This window comes from Schistosoma mansoni, chromosome 2, assembly GCF_000237925.1.
Source record: "Schistosoma mansoni strain Puerto Rico chromosome 2, complete genome".
Lineage (NCBI taxonomy): Eukaryota > Metazoa > Platyhelminthes > Trematoda > Strigeidida > Schistosomatidae > Schistosoma > Schistosoma mansoni.
Window position 1 is genome coordinate 2,257,232 of NC_031496.1, and position 21,543 is coordinate 2,278,774.

The 21,543-nt window shown below is 36.4% G+C and overlaps 1 protein-coding gene across 1 annotated transcript; it reads right to left on the reverse strand.

Moving 5' to 3' along the window:
- Positions 1-1,189: 1,189 nt before the first annotated feature.
- Smp_179070 (putative ribosomal protein S6 kinase) lies at positions 1,190-11,777 on the reverse strand (the record flags this gene model as incomplete). Its single annotated transcript, XM_018795308.1, has 10 exons — positions 1,190-2,474; positions 7,054-7,142; positions 8,349-8,513; positions 10,497-10,644; positions 10,681-10,725; positions 10,762-10,851; positions 10,881-11,063; positions 11,098-11,231; positions 11,262-11,534; positions 11,655-11,777. The coding sequence occupies 10 exons, from the start codon at positions 11,775-11,777 to the stop codon at positions 1,580-1,582; spliced, it is 2,145 nt and encodes a 714-aa protein (XP_018649634.1). The 3' UTR covers positions 1,190-1,579.
- Between the last annotated feature and the right edge of the window lie 9,766 nt (positions 11,778-21,543).

Genomic DNA, 21,543 nt, shown 5'->3' on the forward strand with positions numbered 1-21,543 from the left:
TATTGGGACTCATCAGCAAGGTATACCTGATTATGACTATGTATTATTTAAACACAAATATTGGTACAAAGGGGCACCAGATATATATGCGCTACACAAATCTCATTTGATTTGTGTGAGGGCTGTGATACTGCACAGGTGCCCAAACTGAAGCAGGTGGTTTTCTTAGGGGGCCACACTCAGAGCCTTCGACATAAAGGTCTAACCCACAAGGCAGTGAAGCATTGTGAGGAGATTCAGTCCCATGGTAGTCGATGACCAACGATTGATTCATACTCCATTTGTTCCTTCAGGATACTGGAGCCATCCCATGCGCACCATTGGTTTGGAATGAGGGTTTTCCAACTCCCCTAGGTGAACTTTCTGTGTCCACCAACCCGGTTAAAGCGCCGGACATTCGCTTTTCGTCCTCTCAATTTCGTAAACAACACCCCGCAACGAGAAGACAATAAGTAGGACTTCCCTGGCAGAGTCTATATACGCGTGGCCATGTGAGAGCATTTGGAGAGGGAGAGCGGACTCTTCCCACTCTCGGTCGTACCTGGGCATTTGGTGGCGGTATACCTGATGCTCCCTGACGGATCATTACCCAGTGATCAGTAAATTGTAAAGACAGACTATATATACATATTGACAATCACGCTTGTCTTAATATTATTATATCATAAATTTTCATATGAACAGAATATTAAAGGAAGGCAAAGACAAATGTAACTCATTTAGTCAATGACTGAAGACAAAAAAAAACAATTACGTAATGTACATTTGAATAAACTGCTCACTTCTAACGTCGTTTACCCAGCTCAACCTTCACTCAAGAAAGGTCACACAATCGATAAAAAAACAAGATTGACAGCGTTCTGAGGACCAAAAAATGTCCTGGAATTTGACAAACATTTAATACAGGACATATTTCTAGTATAATATATATGGCTGCTATGATTAGTGTGAAAACGCTATGTCAGAACAATGTGAACCGAAAAAAAAGGGGATCGATGGGTGGATGGATATAAAGTAGTCAAGCAATAAAGAATTAAGAAATGAACAACAAAGATAGAATAGTATTAATATAGAAAGTATTCGTATAAAATGTTAGGAATGTTTAGAATGAAAGATAATCATTAACACATTAATGGTTTTATATACATGTGTAAACAAGCAGTGTGTTGTGTGTGTGCGTGGAGAGAGAGTGAGAGAGAGAACGAGGAAAGAGAGAGAAAGGAAGGAAGGAAGGAAGGAAGGAGGGAGGGAGATGCATAAAAATCATTTGTGTATGGACTTATAACATGTATATTGTTTTACTTTATGTATCTACGACGTTTTCCAAGAAGTAAACAGTATGGTATATGGTAAAACAAAGGAAACCAAGAGACCAGGAAGATAAACATATGGATATATATGTGTTAGACAAGGAACTTGTAGATGGAATGAATCTTTCATTGAATATCCATTGTCAATGGATGATGATGGATGAGTTGATGTGAGTTGGATGAACTTTCAAAAAGAATATAAATCTATTTTGATACTTTACATAAGAATCACAGTATTGTAGGATAAAGGGAGCAAAACTATACAAATATTACATGATATTACATTTAGCATTTGTTGAATTATTTGTACCTGTTGTTATAGTAGTAGGAGTAATAGGAACATCTGAATTCAATGTTGCTGTACAATTTGGACTACGACGTTGTAACGGTGTAGTGATACGTGATGCAGTTTGTATTCCAGGAAGATGTGATGTCGTAGCATATCCTAATTTATGATTATTATGTGGAAATGATCCAGTTTGACAACTATACATTATACGTGAATGAATCATTTTTGTATTTGTATGCAATTCTGGATGACATTGAAGTGAACCACTGAAAGGTGCATATTTTGTAGGATTCTTATTGGATAGTTTTGTGATTGGATGAATACTATTAGTATTGATATTAGTCATTATATCATTATTTTTAGATTCATATTTACAAAGTGGTAGATATTTTGAAGTACTAGTTGGTTGTATTTGTTTTGCTCCTGGAACATTATCTTCTTCTTCGGCAGCTATTTCATCATCATCATCATCATCGTCTTCCTGCTCATCTGCTTCCTTTTCTTTTTTAATAACATTATTACCATTTGTAGTACCATTGGACTTGATTATCTGAGTTGATTTTCCTGACAACATTTTGTGCAGTTGTTGAGTATCGTTTGAATCGCATTGTTGTTGTTGTTGATGATGATGATCAGGTAAGTGAGCAGTAGTACGTTTATCATTTGTACTTCCTTGAGTGGATACATGATTAGACAATTGATGTATCACAGGTTTTTGCCGATAGTCTGCACTAAAATCATGGAAATCATTCAATTCCGGTTGAATTTGTAATGGAATGTTATGTACAACAATGTCTTCAGGTATTCGATTCGGTGCATTCAAATGACCGAAACCAATACGTCTTAAACGTCCAGCAGACATGGCGCCACGTAAACTATACAAGAATAACAGTAAAACAAAGTTAGAAAAAGGATTAAATCAAACAAATAATAGCAAAACTGTATGTCGCAACGTGAAATCTTTTTATAATTCAATGGTTGTTCAACTTAGATCGGTCCGTGATATCAATAAAAATGAACGATCTCTACTAACCTAAACTGATAAAAATAATGTGGTCGACGAGCCCCCAAATGCCCTGGTACGGCCGAGAGTGGGGAGAGTCCGCTCTCTTCATATGGTCACGCGAATATATAGCATCTGCCACACAAGTCCTACTCATTGCCTTCTCACAGTCGCGGGGGTGTTGTTCACGAAAGTGAGAGGACGAAAAGCGAATGTCCGGCGCTTTAACCGGGTTGGTGGACACCGAAAGTCCACCTAGGAGAGTTGGAAAACCCTGATTCCGAACCAATGGGCTCCAGTATCCTGAAGGAACAAATGGAGTATCAATCAATCATTTGTCACCGGCTACCATGGGACTGCATCTCCTCACAATGCTCCACTGCCTTGTGGACTAGACCTTCAGGTCAAACGCTCGGGGTGTGGCCACCTAAGAAAACCACCTGCCTCAGTCTGGGCTCCTGGGCAATATCACAGCCCTCACACAAATGAAATGAGATTTGTGAGGCGCATACATATCTGGTGCTTCCTTGTACCAATATTTATGTGTTTAAATAAAAAAAAAACGATGAGCCTAACTAAATTAGGAGTAGCATCATTGATGCAAACACCTTTAGAAGTTTTTCGATAACTGTGATGTATATATGTATACGTATATTCGAATGTCATACATTACCATCGCTTTAAAAAAATTCCATTCTACATTCATAAAGTGACTGCAGTATGGAAACAGTACCTTAGTAGTAAGAGTATTCAACTTTTCGGCTTAAAAAATTGTACGTTCGAACAGTTTTTCACCTACTTCAGTTTTGAGAGGATGGTATAATCAATATTTAACGACAAATTTCAAGAAGATTGAAACATTTATTGGATTTATCCGATTATTCCATTAAATCTCCCACACAATTCCTGGATAAGACTAAAGAGATTCAAGTCAACAACGACGAAGTGATGATATCCATCGATGTAACAGTCTTATTCAACTTCGTTTGTAGCTCTTCTACGGTTACTGTCGGTCCCAAGCCCACACAAAAGAGGAGGGTTGTGGGGTTGGGTCAGCAACCCAATCACGCAGAAAACAACCTTGCTAAAAAACGCTAACCAGAATCAACGATTTAAACCATTTAAACTCCTCCTTGGGAGTTGAAGGAACAATTATGACGCATCATGATGAAAGTCGAAATTCTTCGGAAATCACGAGGCCGATGACCCTTCTAACAACCAGTACGACAATTTTTATACGTACAAAGAATGTCCGGACAATGTGGAAGACCGGAAGGACCAGTCAAATAGCAATGGAATTGAGGAGATACAAATTAGCAGTACTTGCAATCAGCGAAATCCATTGGACACAAGCTGGACAACAAAGGCTAGATACGGGAGAGATGCTGCTGTACTCTGATCACAAAGAGGAAAATGCTCCACACACTCAGGCAGTTGCTCTGATGCTGTCCAGAGAAGCACGAAATGCACTTATAGGATGGGAATCTCATGGATCCGGGATAATCAAAGCATCATTCAAAACAAAGAAGGAAGGGATCACCGAAAGAGGAAGAATCTCCAAGAGGAGGAAATATGAAACGACTATATTACACGACGAAGAAACTGGCAAGAAAATCTAGTGAACCAGAGAGACCGGTCAGGGACAAAGAAAGCAAGCCAATCACTCAGATTCAAGAAGAGAGGAACAGATGGATGGAACACTCTGAGAAACTCTTGAAAAGACCAGCTTCAGTGGATCCACCAGATATCGAAGCAACATCTACAGACCTTCCTATAGATGTCACTCCACCAACGATCGAAGAAATCAAGATGGCCATCAGACAAATCAAGAATGGGAAGGCAGCTGTACCTGACATCTGATGGGAAGCACAGAATGAAATGGACAGTTTGGATGCAACTAGACGATTTGGACTTTGCAGATCACCTAACTCTTCTATCCCATACATATCAACAAATGCAAGTCGAGACAATCAGTGTAGCAACAGTCTCTGTAGCAGTAGGCTTCAACATACACAAAGGAAAAAGCAATATCCTCAAATACAACACAGAGAACATCAACACACTACGAATGTCAATACAGTTGGTTATATTGTAGGGAGATGAAACGTAGAGAACTATTACAAACATCATCAAAATGGCACAAGTATTTATAAACAATTATCTACGCAAGATACTCTATGTCTATTGGATGGATACGATCAGCAACAGTCTACTGTGGGAGAGAATAAACCAAGTTCCATGTGAAGAGGAAATCAGGAAAATACATTCGAAGTGAATAGGATACATATTGCAGAAATCATCAAACTGCATCACGAGGCAAGCACTATCTTGTAATCCTGAATGGAAATGGAAATGAGGAAGTTCAAAGCACACACTGTGTCGAGAATTGGAAGTAGATATGAAAAGGATGAATAGTGACTGGAAATGAGTGGAAAGTATGGTGGATGACAGAGTTGGATGGAGAATGGTGGTGAGCGACCTCTGTTCCTCGACGAAGGGTAACAGTCGTAACCAAGTAACAGCTTTATTCACCCCAATTAAACCATGCTAGCAAATGAAAATCTATCTCTGCTTTTCACGAACGACACAAATCTCCCGAAGTACACAAAGTTTTAAAGTCGAAGTTTACTATAACTCATCAATTTACGCTTAAAATACATACTTTTAGTTCAACAATAAAATCCACGAACAAACGAAAGGAACACCAGTGGGATAAAAAATATCAGGACTTATTGCAGAAGCAGTGATGCAGAGACTAAAAGCCTCGATCTCACCAGTGATCAAGTTAAAAATGGGGATTCGTTATGTGGGCGGTATAATCGTCATCATTAAAACGGACGAGCTGGAAATCGTCTACAATCTGATCAATGTCTTTGATGACATAAAATTTACAATGGAGAAGTTGAACAACAAACTAACAGTTTTGGATGTACTAATCACCAGAACCGACATACGAAAACTGGAGACTTAAGTGTATCGGAATCCGACGCACACGAATCAAATTCTCAATTACAATAGAAACAAGCCAAGAAATCACAAAATCAACTGTGTACATACTTTGCCCAAGGGGGCGAGAACACACTGCAGCACACTTGGGGCGCGGAAAGACATCTAATGATTTCCTTCGAAAGAACGGCTACCCATGCAACTTCATCAAAAAATATCAACCCAAATCATCAGCAGAAACGAAATTAAGTATGGGGACCAACAAAAGGATTACCCTATCATATATAAAAGACATCAAAAATTACAAAGAGATTATTGGAGCCGTTTGGAATAGGTGTATCACACAAACAAGCAAAACCACTTCAATTAATCCAATGCAAACCAAAGGATCAAATGACAAAACAAGAAAAACGGAACATCATCTACAAAACAGCCCCTAAAAGCCCCGGTATGGCCGAAGGTGGCGAGAGTTAACGCTCAGTATTTAAATGCTTTCACATGCCCACGCGTATAAAACCACCGTCAGGAAAGTCCTACTCACTGACATCTTGCGGCACTAATGTTGTTTACAGAATTGAGAGTAAGAAAAGCAAATGTCCGGTGCTTTAACCGGGTTAGTGGATATGGAGCATCCATCTAGGGAAGTAAGAAAAACTTCATTCCAAACCAATGGTGCACGTTGGCCTCAGGATTCTGATGGAACAAAAGGAGTATGAACCAATTATCGGTCACCGGCTACCATAGGACTACATCTCCTAACGTTGCTCCAGTATTAGACCTTTAGGTTAAAAGCTTTGGGTGTGGTTTCGTATGAAAACCACCTGATACGGTCTGGGCACCAAGGCAGTATCACAGCCCACGCACAAACCAAGTGACTTGTGTGGTGCACATGTATTCGGTGCCCCTTTGTACTAATATTTGTGTGTTTAATGAACCATCCAGATCAAAGAAAACTCCATGTAAATCACTAGCCCTCATAAAAAACAATGCTGCTGAAGTCTGAATAAATCAACCTTTGTTTTGTAAATGAGATGCATTATAATGATGATTACGATTATTAATTATCAGAAGGGGTTTTGTGGAGAATTTAGTATTTTCATAGTTGAAAGCGTGAGTCAATTGAAGCTAGGCCATCAGGGAAAACCTGGAATCACTGGACAAAGGCCGTTTTGTCCTAATATGGAACTCCTTAGCAGTGCGCATCCACGATCCCGCACTCGCAAGCGAGATTCGAACCCAGGACCTACCAGTCTCGAGCCAGAGCCCCTAACCGATGAACCACTGAGCCGTCATACAACGGTGTTTATGTCTAACTTCAACTGATCCACGAAGTTGAGCAACCGTTCACCAATTGTCTTCAGTGAGTTCCTATCAATTATGATTTTTATAAATATTATTACCCGGTACAATAAAAAGACAACCAGTAAACCGACAAGCGAATTATTAAGTTGAATTTACAAGAGTATGAAAAGAAACAATTAAGAGTAAAGAAAAAATCTACTTACCCATGTCTTCGATGACGACTTGGTAAGTTATCTGTCCAATTATCTCGTAAACTATCCTCACAGACACTTGGTGCCACATATGAAAAGCCCTGGTAGGACAAATAGAGATGAGTAGATGGATATGTGGATGTTTTGTGTGTGTAATATGCATGTTTATTTATGTCAGATTACCATCACTAAAGAATCAAGTAAAAATATGAATCAAAATTTATAAATCATTACGTGATACATATAGAGTAGTTTGATTTTTCAATGGATGGAGTTATTTAAAGTCACTTGTTTTATAATGTTCATCTGTTATTTGAAGAAATGAATATTTCAATCACACTTTTGAGTATAGGTGATTAGTCAGTCAGTCACAACGTAGAACTTCGTACATACGTACATCAGTTCGAGTTGCCATACCACACTAGCACAGAGATGAAGTTGTCGATTCAAATCCCATAGTGGTAGAAGTAGTAAGAGTATAAGCAGTAATCCGAAAGATTAGGGTTTGAAGATGTTATTCAAAGAGTATAATACAGTGAAACAAATTTGGAAAGAGAAAAAGGATAAGGACCTGAAGAATTCAGAAGATTAGAATTTGGCAGAACACAAAGAGTAGATGCACCTTCGCCATTACAAACGATTTTGAACCATGTCATTCAAGGTCTCTGACCATCGATTGCTATCATGTCGCGGATCCTAACCAGGTAGTCTACACTTACCAGCATGGCTCAGTCCAATTGTCAGTGACTTCATGGATCAATAATGCTGAGTATACTGAGATTACTTAATGACCATGCATGATACTGATTAATGGATTACCTTGATGATTTGTATCAAACAATAGAATTCCTGTCTTTTATGCATAATCATCGATTGCCAGTTACACTAGAATGCTTCTAAACTATATGTTGAATTCTTAATGGCTACGACTGATCCACATCATTGGTACCACAGGATAGAAAACAACAAATTAGGCATAGTTGAAACTAAAAAATAGGTAAAACTTTTATACACTCATGAATCAAAAGAAATCTCTAAACAGGGTAGTTCAAGTTGATATAATCAAACGATAAGATGTGGGTCTCTGACATGTTAGAAAGGATTTTTTGACGGCTAACTTTTAGTAATGTCCTGTCTTAGCAAAGGATCACATTCAATGTTAGTGTTTTATATCAGAACAAATCAGTGGTCGCTTAAAGACTTGGTGTTTTGGAAATCTTTTTCACAAACGTATTCGTTACAACTTATTGTAAGTTTAACCACCAACTCTTAATAAATCTTATGGGCATAAATAGTGAAAAACTGACCTGGAACATATCTGGAGGAATGGATGCACCACCATCGACTGGACTAACAACTGGCTGTAAACGGGTAAACGATGGGTCAAACATCGATACATCATTCTCAGCAGTTAGTTTAGGGCGGAAAGGTGGTTTCAAACGTCGGTTATAGACATCAGACCAATTTATTTCCTGAAAAATAAATAACCTTGCAATATATCTGTTATATCCCCCGGTGAATTACGAATGGTAACTTTTAGGTCTATTTATGGATCAATGTAATATGCCTATTTCTTATTGTACAATTATTACGTAACTGAACTATTCATATTCGTATTTCTCTTATCATTAGCTTTATTTTGACCTTGACTTATTATCATACGATTCTTGAGTTATAATCAGTTTATTGATTACTTTGGTTTGTATAAAAACCCAGTGTGTTTGTAAATAATGATTCATACCACTGAGGCTGTTATTGGTGTTTTGGACTTAACTGGCTGGGCTAGGCAGATCGCAGGACCGGTTAGCACTCTAGTCTGCTCGTACGGGTTTCGTGTCACTGTTCCAATCGATAAGTTGCTGCTCCCTGTTTGTCGGGTCTTATCGCGTCACGCATTAACTAGTCATCCACTAGGCCACAAGATATAACAATATCAGTTTAAGACTTGTTTTAAACTGTAAATAAGACTTGGAAAGTTAGATTACACAATCAGCAATAAAACCTTATGACCATAAGCAATTTTGTGCATTAAGTTGTCAGTCTTATTTAACATGCGAAAACTAAGCCAACAATTGATTTAGTTGAGTGTAAGTAGATAATTTGAAGTTTAGAATTTCAACTTTAAGAGTATGCTATGGAATGATACCGAATATAAAAGCAGTGCATGCTTAAACCAAAAGCTGAGTGCAAACGTGGTAGCAGCCGTGTACTCTAGAACGTCTGATCAAACTATTGTATATCTTTTGTATGATTATTTGTTCTATGAGTGGTTAAAATATTTCTACACACTTGACTCTCAGGATCTTAGACAGTAGTTTTCGGTCTCGTTTCCTAATTTGATCTGTTCAAAATACATCTCTCTATAACACTCAATATTTCGACTATTGCTTTCAAACCACTGAAAAACATTGAAGAAACGGTGTTTGTCGTCTAATGATACAAAGTTATACAGGATAATTTCGTACAGAAGTCACATTTTTTTATTAAAACGTACAATCAATCTATGAGAAATTTACCTCTTACACCTTGCGGTTGAACTTATTTTAGATGAAACTTCAGGAAAGGAAGCGTTACTACTGTCTCACAGTCTCTAATGTAGTTATCTATGGGGAAAACAAAGCCAGATTGGTTTTTTCGCTGTTGCTGTTCTTAGATGAAGAATCGTCGAACAACATAATAGTACGTGCGTTCGTAGCTTTTATAAATTTCCATAAATTAAGCAGTCAACTTCTATCCATTAACCGGAGATGGTAATTAATCAGATGAGCAATGGGTTAAGTGGTTAAAATAAATGAAACCCAACCATCGGGTTTCATGCTAGAATTTAGTTTCACCCACTACAAACTGGGCAATACGGCAGTACTACTTACATTTACATAAGCTTATTATGGCTACAAGACTACAATGTAAACCTGCATTAGTTATTTGTTATATTATATCATCACTGAGGAATTGGAAAGTGTTTTACATTTAGTTAAAAACGACGAAACAATCAGACTGGTAATATGCTAGATAACCTGGCTTCTTTAATGTAGACGGACTATGGAAGGCATCAGTACAGACTATAACTCACCGTACAAATGAAATACGTATACTTGACTATTTTAAAAATTGCTAAATTGACAGTCATTTTTATATTCTAACAATTGTGTCAAGTCGTCACTTTTGTTTCCAAGAGTATGTTAAATAATTAATAATAGAAGGTGAAAAACAAAATTTTACATATCAAGTCATCTATTAATAAAAAGGACTGTGAAGAAATGTAAGATTGAGCCGACATAAGGAGACCTTGTGGCAGATTTAGTTAGGTAACTGAAGTGGATGAACGTTCTTTCACAAACTGACGTACAGCGTAAATTCCAGTTTCAGTTGTGGACAGAGTTAGAAAAATTAGGTAGTTATAAATTGACAGATTTTGGAAACAAATTATTTATCACACATTTTAGAAGACTCACATGTCGTTTGAAAAATTTTTGTCGTTTGATTTCCTCCATATCTTCTTTGCTTCCTAGTCTTTCATTTGGGTCACGTTTTAACAAGCCACGTATGAGACTGATAACTTCGGATGAGAATGATGGTGGAAATTTTAAAGGGGCTGTGAGTATCTACAGAAAATAATCAATCTAAATTAATGCTTACTTTGCGTGTAGTAGCTTCACGACTTTCCTCTTGGCTAAATGGTGGCTACATCATTAGATACATGAAGTAAAAGAAATTACCGTTCCAGATAGCATATCGTAGATTAAAGTTCCAAGACTCCACCAGTCTACTGCTTTTCCATGACCCTCACATCGGATTATTTCAGGGGCCCTGAACGATGAGGAAAGATTTGAACTTACATATACTCAATCGTTCCACAGAATGTATTGGTAGTGCACACACCCTCTTTTGAGAGCCCAAAGTCAGTAAGCTTCACGTGACCCTGGCGGTCCAACAACACGTTTTCGGACTTTAAATCCCTATAGATTATACCCAACGAATGCAGATGTCCAATGGCTAGAACAATTTCAGAAGCGTAAAAACTATTTCCAGCATGTAGTTGAAAGTATCACTTACCACGCAGCATTTTCTAACAAAGCTCCTTCACGTTCCAAGTAGTTAAACAGCTCCCCTCCGTGGCAATATTCTAACACAATATACAAGTTGGAGTGATTTTGAAAAGCATAATGAAGTTTCACCAGAAAAGGGTGCTAAGACTAGTAAACAAATGAAACCGGTACCTGTAACATTTCAAGGATATTCCTTTCAGAAACAGTGTGTGCCTTATCTTTTTCATTGCACACTAGCCTGGCCTTCTTTAAAACCTTCATGGCATACAGTTTTCCTTGATCAATGCCATCAACCTTCTGAACTAGAAAAACCTGCACACTAAGGCAGAGAAGCTCCACGAACCTTTCCGTAGCCTCCTTTGCCAATAACACGTTGAATTTTGAAGTTTTCAGCATTAACACGATTGTTCGGATTGACTGTCTTCTGACATATCTCGACAGTTTCTTGAGTTGTTATCTCTCTGAAACCCAAATGATAAGCTTTCGGGAGACCCACTCTTTGTTCTCCGAACAAATTAACTCCTTTGACTGTCACAAAAAGTAAGAATAGGAAATATGACCAACCAATTGATCTGAAGACTTGGTATTATTTTTCCCCGGAGACGATAGGTTGAGTCTGTCTGTTTCATCGTCTCTACACTCATCATCATTTTCAAGTTCAGCAGACAAAAAGTCAATCTCTGCCATCCACTACAAGAGGGGAAAGTCAAGAAAGAGCAGATCAGTGATGAATGTACATCTTCAAACACGCGCTATCTCTAGAATTAGGCGGTAGTAACGTATTGATTTATTTATGACACGGCAACTAAACTTCAATTATTTGAACATTTTTATTAAACAATTTATTCGTATTTGAGAAATCAGACAACTCGTGTTTTGATTCTGTTTCTCTTCTGTTGGCTGACATTTTTTCGTCTTTTCGCCATAATCGTTTCAACGCTTCAATTTCTCTTGGTAGAATTTGTGAACTGTTTGCTCCTTATATTCTGTATTGGGGTAGTTAGAGTGGGCTCTTAGTACCAACAAAGCTATAGTAGCCGTCAATCCTTCTCTTTAGGGATTTAGCTGTGAGTAACACAACCACCGCTTTTGTTAAGGAGTCGTGTGAACTATTGACCTGAACATCAAAAGGGTGCTCTTGAACTTTTGGGCGAGTTGTTTCGTGTTCTGGGTGAGCTCTTTCATATCTTCTTAAGTGCGGCTTATTGCTGAAATACCTAAACGGTCTAGTCAAGTTGGAAGAACTATTAGAAACATGTTACATCTGGATAGCACATCTCGTAATCGTTTTTTATTGCATTGGTTGTAAGTTAAGAGCCTCCAGGATAGACAAGTGGAATTTATTTTTAGTCAGAGTACCGTTTCAGTCGTTTTCTTTAAACACGTTTCAAGACAGAAATATGTTTTTTGAGTTGCGGTTGCATGATGGAAAATTTTTCTCAGACTTGGTCTTGAGTAAATAATAAATATCGAGCGAAGAAATTTCTTTTCAATTAGTTTTTCATCATGGCTCTACACTAATATATATATGATTTACAATAATTAAATAACACTCATGGAGTAGATACGTTACGTAATGATTATATAATGACATCGATTATAAACTAACATTAATTGGAAGAGAAGGATTAATACTAATCAAAGTTATTATTCGAAAATCAAGCGTTTGCTACGTTGCATGATATATAAAAAAGAGAAGTAAGAACTAAAAAATTTTGATGAATGGTCAGTAATATAGTAATTATGTAAGAATCAAGAGACGAATGAAGAGAATAAGTAAAATACAAAATACAAAAAATGGAAGGAATAAGATAATTGTTTACCGAAATTATGCTACAAACTCCGCTATACCGATGGCCAAGGTAGCGAGAGTGGTTGTACAAACTTCTTTTGGATACATAGGTTCGGTTTGTAGATATGAATTGCGATGGCTTCAGCTATGTGCAATAGACGAGCTCGTAAACCATGTGGTAAATTTGATGGAATATGGTAGATAACCTTAAAAGCTTTATTCAGTTCAACATGATGACCTGTGTCCACCAAGTGAGCGAGAATAGAACTCTTAATCCCCTTTATCTGTCCTTTAGTCAACCATGACGGATGGTGTTCTGTTATTCGTTGACGAACTTGCCGAATTGTACGCCCTATATAACTGGCTCCACAGGAGCAGTTGAATTGGTAAATACACATAGATGTGGCGAATTCAGGCAATCTGTCTTTATTAACAGTTCTTATTGTGGGGCGGTTGTAGAAGACGGTACTAAGTCGGGCTGCATTAAATGTTTTCTGTACTGCCCTTCTTAACCTCTGTGTCAAGATTTCTTCAGTAGCATCATTTAAGAATTGTAACTTTAGGAACAGTACCTTCTTCGGAACAGTAGGTAACTTTGTCCTTCTTTTCGTCTCCGTCATGTGTTTGTCGATGAATTTCATTGGATACCCATTCTTACTAAGCAAGTTTCGAATATTAGCCAATTCATCTAAAATAATGTCGTCAGAGCAAATCATTCTAGCACGATGAGTAAGGATCTTTATTAGGTTTCTTTTGTATTTCATTGGTACTGCGCTATAGAAATGAGTGTACTGTCCAACTGTAGATTTTCTATGTAATCCTCTTTTTAATGTTCCGTCTATTCTTCTGGTTAGTTGGACATCTAAAGACGATATACTACCATTCTGTTCTTCTTCTAGTGTAAACGTAATTGATGGGTGGATATTATTAAATATATTAAGGATGTTCTCCTTTTCATGTTCTTTCTCTAATACTATGAAAGTATCATCTATATAGCGACAATATGATGTTAGATGGCTAATTGTGTCTTTGAGTGGACCATTTTCTAGTTTTGCCAGAAAAATGTCTGCCAGTATAGGGCCCAATGGTGACCCCATGGCTACCCCATCTAATTGTCTATAATACTCATTGTCGAATCGGAATTGAACATTCATTGTGCATCTAAGAATTAGCTGTTTTATTGCGGATACGGGAATTACCGTTTCTAAGTTCCTCTCTGTTAATTCATTGCAAATAAAATCTACCGTTTCAAGTAGAGGAATGTTGGTGAATAGGGACGTTACATCTAATGATATCATAAATTTATTCTTGAGCGATAGATTTTTTACATTATTGACAAATTCAAAGGAATCCTTGACACTATGTTTAACAATTTCTTTGTGGAGCGGTTTGAGAATTTGCACCAACCATTTTGCTATAGTGTGGTAGGCTGAGTTATTCATATCTAGAACGGGTCGAAGGGGCAAGCCACTTTTATGTATTTTTGGCAAGCCATATAGCCTTGGTGTTCTCGTTCCTGTAGGTTTTAACATTTCGAACACTTTTTCTGAGATGAAACCCTGTTGTTTGATTTGTTTCAACGAATCTATTATTTGCTTTTCAATCTTGTCTGCCAAGTCATTCTTCACTACTAGTTTCTGAAATTTACTTTGATCATTTAAAAGGGCTTTCATCTTGTTTATATAGTTGTTTTTATCCATGAGTACTATCCCATAACCTTTGTCTGGTTTAGTGATTAATAAATTGTCATTAGTTTTAAGTTTTCTTAGAGCTTCCTTATGTTTATTCGTCAAAATTCCTTTCGAATTATGTCCATGATTTAAGTATCTAAAGCAACAGTCCACTAGTGTTGATTTGAAACTTTCGACATTATCTTTTGAAGAAGATACTAATTCTGCTGTTTGGGTATACAGATTTTCAAACTGAATTTCGACGTCCATCTTATTAACAGTCTTCTTAAAATCACAAAACTTAGGGCCTAATGATAACGCTTCTAACTCAGTCATATCAAGCTTTATACTGGAAAAATTGTGTACGTACTGACCTGGATTAGGTGGGAATTTCATTTCAGGAACCTGTTTGTCTAGATATTTCTTAAGTTTCATATTTTTCTTTTCTTTTCTTGAGTTCACCACCAGCTTAACATAGTCCAGATATTGTTTTCTTAACTTAACAGGGAGCTCTTCAACCGCGTAAATTCGCTCGTTGACATTTTTTGACATCTCGGTAATATATGAATTTAGAGAATCAATTTGATTAAGCGCATAGCGTTTGAGAGTCCTTCCATTTGGTCGAACTCTAGAGCGACGTAACGATTTCCAATACAATTTGGGATACAAGTTAGTTTCAATGCACTGCTTTATAAAATCAACATTTGTTTTCGCTTCACTGAGCCTTGTGCTATACTTCAGATACTCGTTGAGAACCTTTAGCGCAAATGAATGCTCAGAACATTTTAATAAAGTGAAAATTCCCATTTTGACATTTGTTAATTAAAAAAGGAACGAATCGAGCGAAGAAATTTCTTTTCAATTAGTTTTTCATCATGGCTCTACACTAATATATATATGATTTACAATAATTAAATAACACTCATGGAGTAGATACGTTACGTAATGATTATATAATGACATCGATTATAAACTAACATTAATTGGAAGAGAAGGATTAATACTAATCAAAGTTATTATTCGAAAATCAAGCGTTTGCTACGTTGCATAATATATAAAAAAGAGAAGTAAGAACTAAAAAATTTTGATGAATGGTCAGTAATATAGTAATTATGTAAGAATCAAGAGACGAATGAAGAGAATAAGTAAAATACAAAATACAAAAAATGGAAGGAATAAGATAATTGTTTACCGAAATTATGCTACAAACTCCGCTATACCGATGGCCAAGGTAGCGAGAGTGGTTGTACAAACTTCTTTTGGATACATAGGTTCGGTTTGTAGATATGAATTGCGATGGCTTCAGCTATGTGCAATAGACGAGCTCGTAAACCATGTGGTAAATTTGATGGAATATGGTAGATAACCTTAAAAGCTTTATTCAGTTCAACATGATGACCTGTGTCCACCAAGTGAGCGAGAATAGAACTCTTAATCCCCTTTATCTGTCCTTTAGTCAACCATGACGGATGGTGTTCTGTTATTCGTTGACGAACTTGCCGAATTGTACGCCCTATATAACTGGCTCCACAGGAGCAGTTGAATTGGTAAATACACATAGATGTGGCGAATTCAGGCAATCTGTCTTTATTAACAGTTCTTATTGTGGGGCGGTTGTAGAAGACGGTACTAAGTCGGGCTGCATTAAATGTTTTCTGTACTGCCCTTCTTAACCTCTGTGTCAAGATTTCTTCAGTAGCATCATTTAAGAATTGTAACTTTAGGAACAGTACCTTCTTCGGAACAGTAGGTAACTTTGTCCTTCTTTTCGTCTCCGTCATGTGTTTGTCGATGAATTTCATTGGATACCCATTCTTACTAAGCAAGTTTCGAATATTAGCCAATTCATCTAAAATAATGTCGTCAGAGCAAATCATTCTAGCACGATGAGTAAGGATCTTTATTAGGTTTCTTTTGTATTTCATTGGTACTGCGCTATAGAAATGAGTGTACTGTCCAACTGTAGATTTTCTATGTAATCCTCTTTTTAATGTTCCGTCTATTCTTCTGGTTAGTTGGACATCTAAAGACGATATACTACCATTCTGTTCTTCTTCTAGTGTAAACGTAATTGATGGGTGGATATTATTAAATATATTAAGGATGTTCTCCTTTTCATGTTCTTTCTCTAATACTATGAAAGTATCATCTATATAGCGACAATATGATGTTAGATGGCTAATTGTGTCTTTGAGTCAGTCAGTCAGTCACAACGTAGAACTTCGTACGTACGTACATCAGTTCGAGTTGCCATACCACATTTGTCTTTGAGTGGACCATTTTCTAGTTTTGCCAGAAAAATGTCTGCCAGTATAGGGCCCAATGGTGACCCCATGGCTACCCCATCTAATTGTCTATAATACTCATTGTCGAATCGGAATTGAACATTCATTGTGCATCTAAGAATTAGCTGTTTTATTGCGGATACGGGAATTACCGTTTCTAAGTTCCTCTCTGTTAATTCATTGCAAATAAAATCTACCGTTTCAAGTAGAGGAATGTTGGTGAATAGGGACGTTACATCTAATGATATCATAAATTTATTCTTGAGCGATAGATTTTTTACATTATTGACAAATTCAAAGGAATCCTTGACACTATGTTTAACAATTTCTTTGTGGAGCGGTTTGAGAATTTGCACCAACCATTTTGCTATAGTGTGGTAGGCTGAGTTATTCATATCTAGAACGGGTCGAAGGGGCAAGCCACTTTTATGTATTTTTGGCAAGCCATATAGCCTTGGTGTTCTCGTTCCTGTAGGTTTTAACATTTCGAACACTTTTTCTGAGATGAAACCCTGTTGTTTGATTTGTTTCAACGAATCTATTATTTGCTTTTCAATCTTGTCTGCCAAGTCATTCTTCACTACTAGTTTCTGAAATTTACTTTGATCATTTAAAAGGGCTTTCATCTTGTTTATATAGTTGTTTTTATCCATGAGTACTATCCCATAACCTTTGTCTGGTTTAGTGATTAATAAATTGTCATTAGTTTTAAGTTTTCTTAGAGCTTCCTTATGTTTATTCGTCAAAATTCCTTTCGAATTATGTCCATGATTTAAGTATCTAAAGCAACAGTCCACTAGTGTTGATTTGAAACTTTCGACATTATCTTTTGAAGAAGATACTAATTCTGCTGTTTGGGTATACAGATTTTCAAACTGAATTTCGACGTCCATCTTATTAACAGTCTTCTTAAAATCACAAAACTTAGGGCCTAATGATAACGCTTCTAACTCAGTCATATCAAGCTTTATACTGGAAAAATTGTGTACGTACTGACCTGGATTAGGTGGGAATTTCATTTCAGGAACCTGTTTGTCTAGATATTTCTTAAGTTTCATATTTTTCTTTTCTTTTCTTGAGTTCACCACCAGCTTAACATAGTCCAGATATTGTTTTCTTAACTTAACAGGGAGCTCTTCAACCGCGTAAATTCGCTCGTTGACATTTTTTGACATCTCGGTAATATATGAATTTAGAGAATCAATTTGATTAAGCGCATAGCGTTTGAGAGTCCTTCCATTTGGTCGAACTCTAGAGCGACGTAACGATTTCCAATACAATTTGGGATACAAGTTAGTTTCAATGCACTGCTTTATAAAATCAACATTTGTTTTCGCTTCACTGAGCCTTGTGCTATACTTCAGATACTCGTTGAGAACCTTTAGCGCAAATGAATGCTCAGAACATTTTAATAAAGTGAAAATTCCCATTTTGACATTTGTTAATTAAAAAAGGAACGAATCGAGCGAAGAAATTTCTTTTCAATTAGTTTTTCATCATGGCTCTACACTAATATATATATGATTTACAATAATTAAATAACACTCATGGAGTAGATACGTTACGTAATGATTATATAATGACATCGATTATAAACTAACATTAATTGGAAGAGAAGGATTAATACTAATCAAAGTTATTATTCGAAAATCAAGCGTTTGCTACGTTGCATAATATATAAAAAAGAGAAGTAAGAACTAAAAAATTTTGATGAATGGTCAGTAATATAGTAATTATGTAAGAATCAAGAGACGAATGAAGAGAATAAGTAAAATACAAAATACAAAAAATGGAAGGAATAAGATAATTGTTTACCGAAATTATGCTACAAACTCCGCTATACCGATGGCCAAGGTAGCGAGAGTGGTTGTACAAACTTCTTTTGGATACATAGGTTCGGTTTGTAGATATGAATTGCGATGGCTTCAGCTATGTGCAATAGACGAGCTCGTAAACCATGTGGTAAATTTGATGGAATATGGTAGATAACCTTAAAAGCTTTATTCAGTTCAACATGATGACCTGTGTCCACCAAGTGAGCGAGAATAGAACTCTTAATCCCCTTTATCTGTCCTTTAGTCAACCATGACGGATGGTGTTCTGTTATTCGTTGACGAACTTGCCGAATTGTACGCCCTATATAACTGGCTCCACAGGAGCAGTTGAATTGGTAAATACACATAGATGTGGCGAATTCAGGCAATCTGTCTTTATTAACAGTTCTTATTGTGGGGCGGTTGTAGAAGACGGTACTAAGTCGGGCTGCATTAAATGTTTTCTGTACTGCCCTTCTTAACCTCTGTGTCAAGATTTCTTCAGTAGCATCATTTAAGAATTGTAACTTTAGGAACAGTACCTTCTTCGGAACAGTAGGTAACTTTGTCCTTCTTTTCGTCTCCGTCATGTGTTTGTCGATGAATTTCATTGGATACCCATTCTTACTAAGCAAGTTTCGAATATTAGCCAATTCATCTAAAATAATGTCGTCAGAGCAAATCATTCTAGCACGATGAGTAAGGATCTTTATTAGGTTTCTTTTGTATTTCATTGGTACTGCGCTATAGAAATGAGTGTACTGTCCAACTGTAGATTTTCTATGTAATCCTCTTTTTAATGTTCCGTCTATTCTTCTGGTTAGTTGGACATCTAAAAACGATATACTACCATTCTGTTCTTCTTCTAGTGTAAACGTAATTGATGGGTGGATATTATTAAATATATTAAGGATGTTCTCCTTTTCATGTTCTTTCTCTAATACTATGAAAGTATCATCTATATAGCGACAATATGATGTTAGATGGCTAATTGTGTCTTTGAGTGGACCATTTTCTAGTTTTGCCAGAAAAATGTCTGCCAGTATAGGGCCCAATGGTGACCCCATGGCTACCCCATCTAATTGTCTATAATACTCATTGTCGAATCGGAATTGAACATTCATTGTGCATCTAAGAATTAGCTGTTTTATTGCGGATACGGGAATTACCGTTTCTAAGTTCCTCTCTATTAATTCATTGCAAATAAAATCTACCGTTTCAAGTAGAGGAATGTTGGTGAATAGGGACGTTACATCTAATGATATCATAAATTTATTCTTGAGCGATAGATTTTTTACATTATTGACAAATTCAAAGGAATCCTTGACACTATGTTTAACAATTTCTTTGTGGAGCGGTTTGAGAATTTGCACTAACCATTTTGCTATAGTGTGGTAGGCTGAGTTATTCATATCTAAAACGGGTCGAAGGGGCAAGCCACTTTTATGTATTTTTGGCAAGCCATATAGCCTTGGTGTTCTCGTTCCTGTAGGTTTTAACATTTCGAACACTTTTTCTGAGATGAAACCCTGTTGTTTGATTTGTTTCAACGAATCTATTATTTGCTTTTCAATCTTGTCTGCCAAGTCATTCTTCACTACTAGTTTCTGAAATTTACTTTGATCATTTAAAAGGGCTTTCATCTTGTTTATATAGTTGTTTTTATCCATGAGTACTATCCCATAACCTTTGTCTGGTTTAGTGATTAATAAATTGTCATTAGTTTTAAGTTTTCTTAGAGCTTCCTTATGTTTATTCGTCAAAATTCCTTTCGAATTATGTCCATGATTTAAGTATCTAAAGCAACAGTCCACTAGTGTTGATTTGAAACTTTCGACATTATCTTTTGAAGAAGATACTAATTCTGCTGTTTGGGTATACAGATTTTCAAACTGAATTTCGACGTCCATCTTATTAACAGTCTTCTTAAAATCACAAAACTTAGGGCCTAATGATAACGCTTCTAACTCAGTCATATCAAGCTTTATACTGGAAAAATTGTGTACGTACTGACCTGGATTAGGTGGGAATTTCATTTCAGGAACCTGTTTGTCTAGATATTTCTTAAGTTTCATATTTTTCTTTTCTTTTCTTGAGTTCACCACCAGCTTAACATAGTCCAGATATTGTTTTCTTAACTTAACAGGGAGCTCTTCAACCGCGTAAATTCGCTCGTTGACATTTTTTGACATCTCGGTAATATATGAATTTAGAGAATCAATTTGATTAAGCGCATAGCGTTTGAGAGTCCTTCCATTTGGTCGAACTCTAGAGCGACGTAACGATTTCCAATACAATTTGGGATACAAGTTAGTTTCAATGCACTGCTTTATAAAATCAACATTTGTTTTCGCTTCACTGAGCCTTGTGCTATACTTCAGATACTCGTTGAGAACCTTTAGCGCAAATGAATGCTCAGAACATTTTAATAAAGTGAAAATTCCCATTTTGACATTTGTTAATTAAAAAAGGAACGAATCGAGCGAAGAAATTTCTTTTCAATTAGTTTTTCATCATGGCTCTACACTAATATATATATGATTTACAATAATTAAATAACACTCATGGAGTAGATACGTTACGTAATGATTATATAATGACATCGATTATAAACTAACATTAATTGGAAGAGAAGGATTAATACTAATCAAAGTTATTATTCGAAAATCAAGCGTTTGCTACGTTGCATAATATATAAAAAAGAGAAGTAAGAACTAAAAAATTTTGATGAATGGTCAGTAATATAGTAATTATGTAAGAATCAAGAGACGAATGAAGAGAATAAGTAAAATACAAAATACAAAAAATGGCAGGAATAAGATAATTGTTTACCGAAATTATGCTACAAACTCCGCTATACCGATGGCCAAGGTAGCGAGAGTGCTTGTAAAG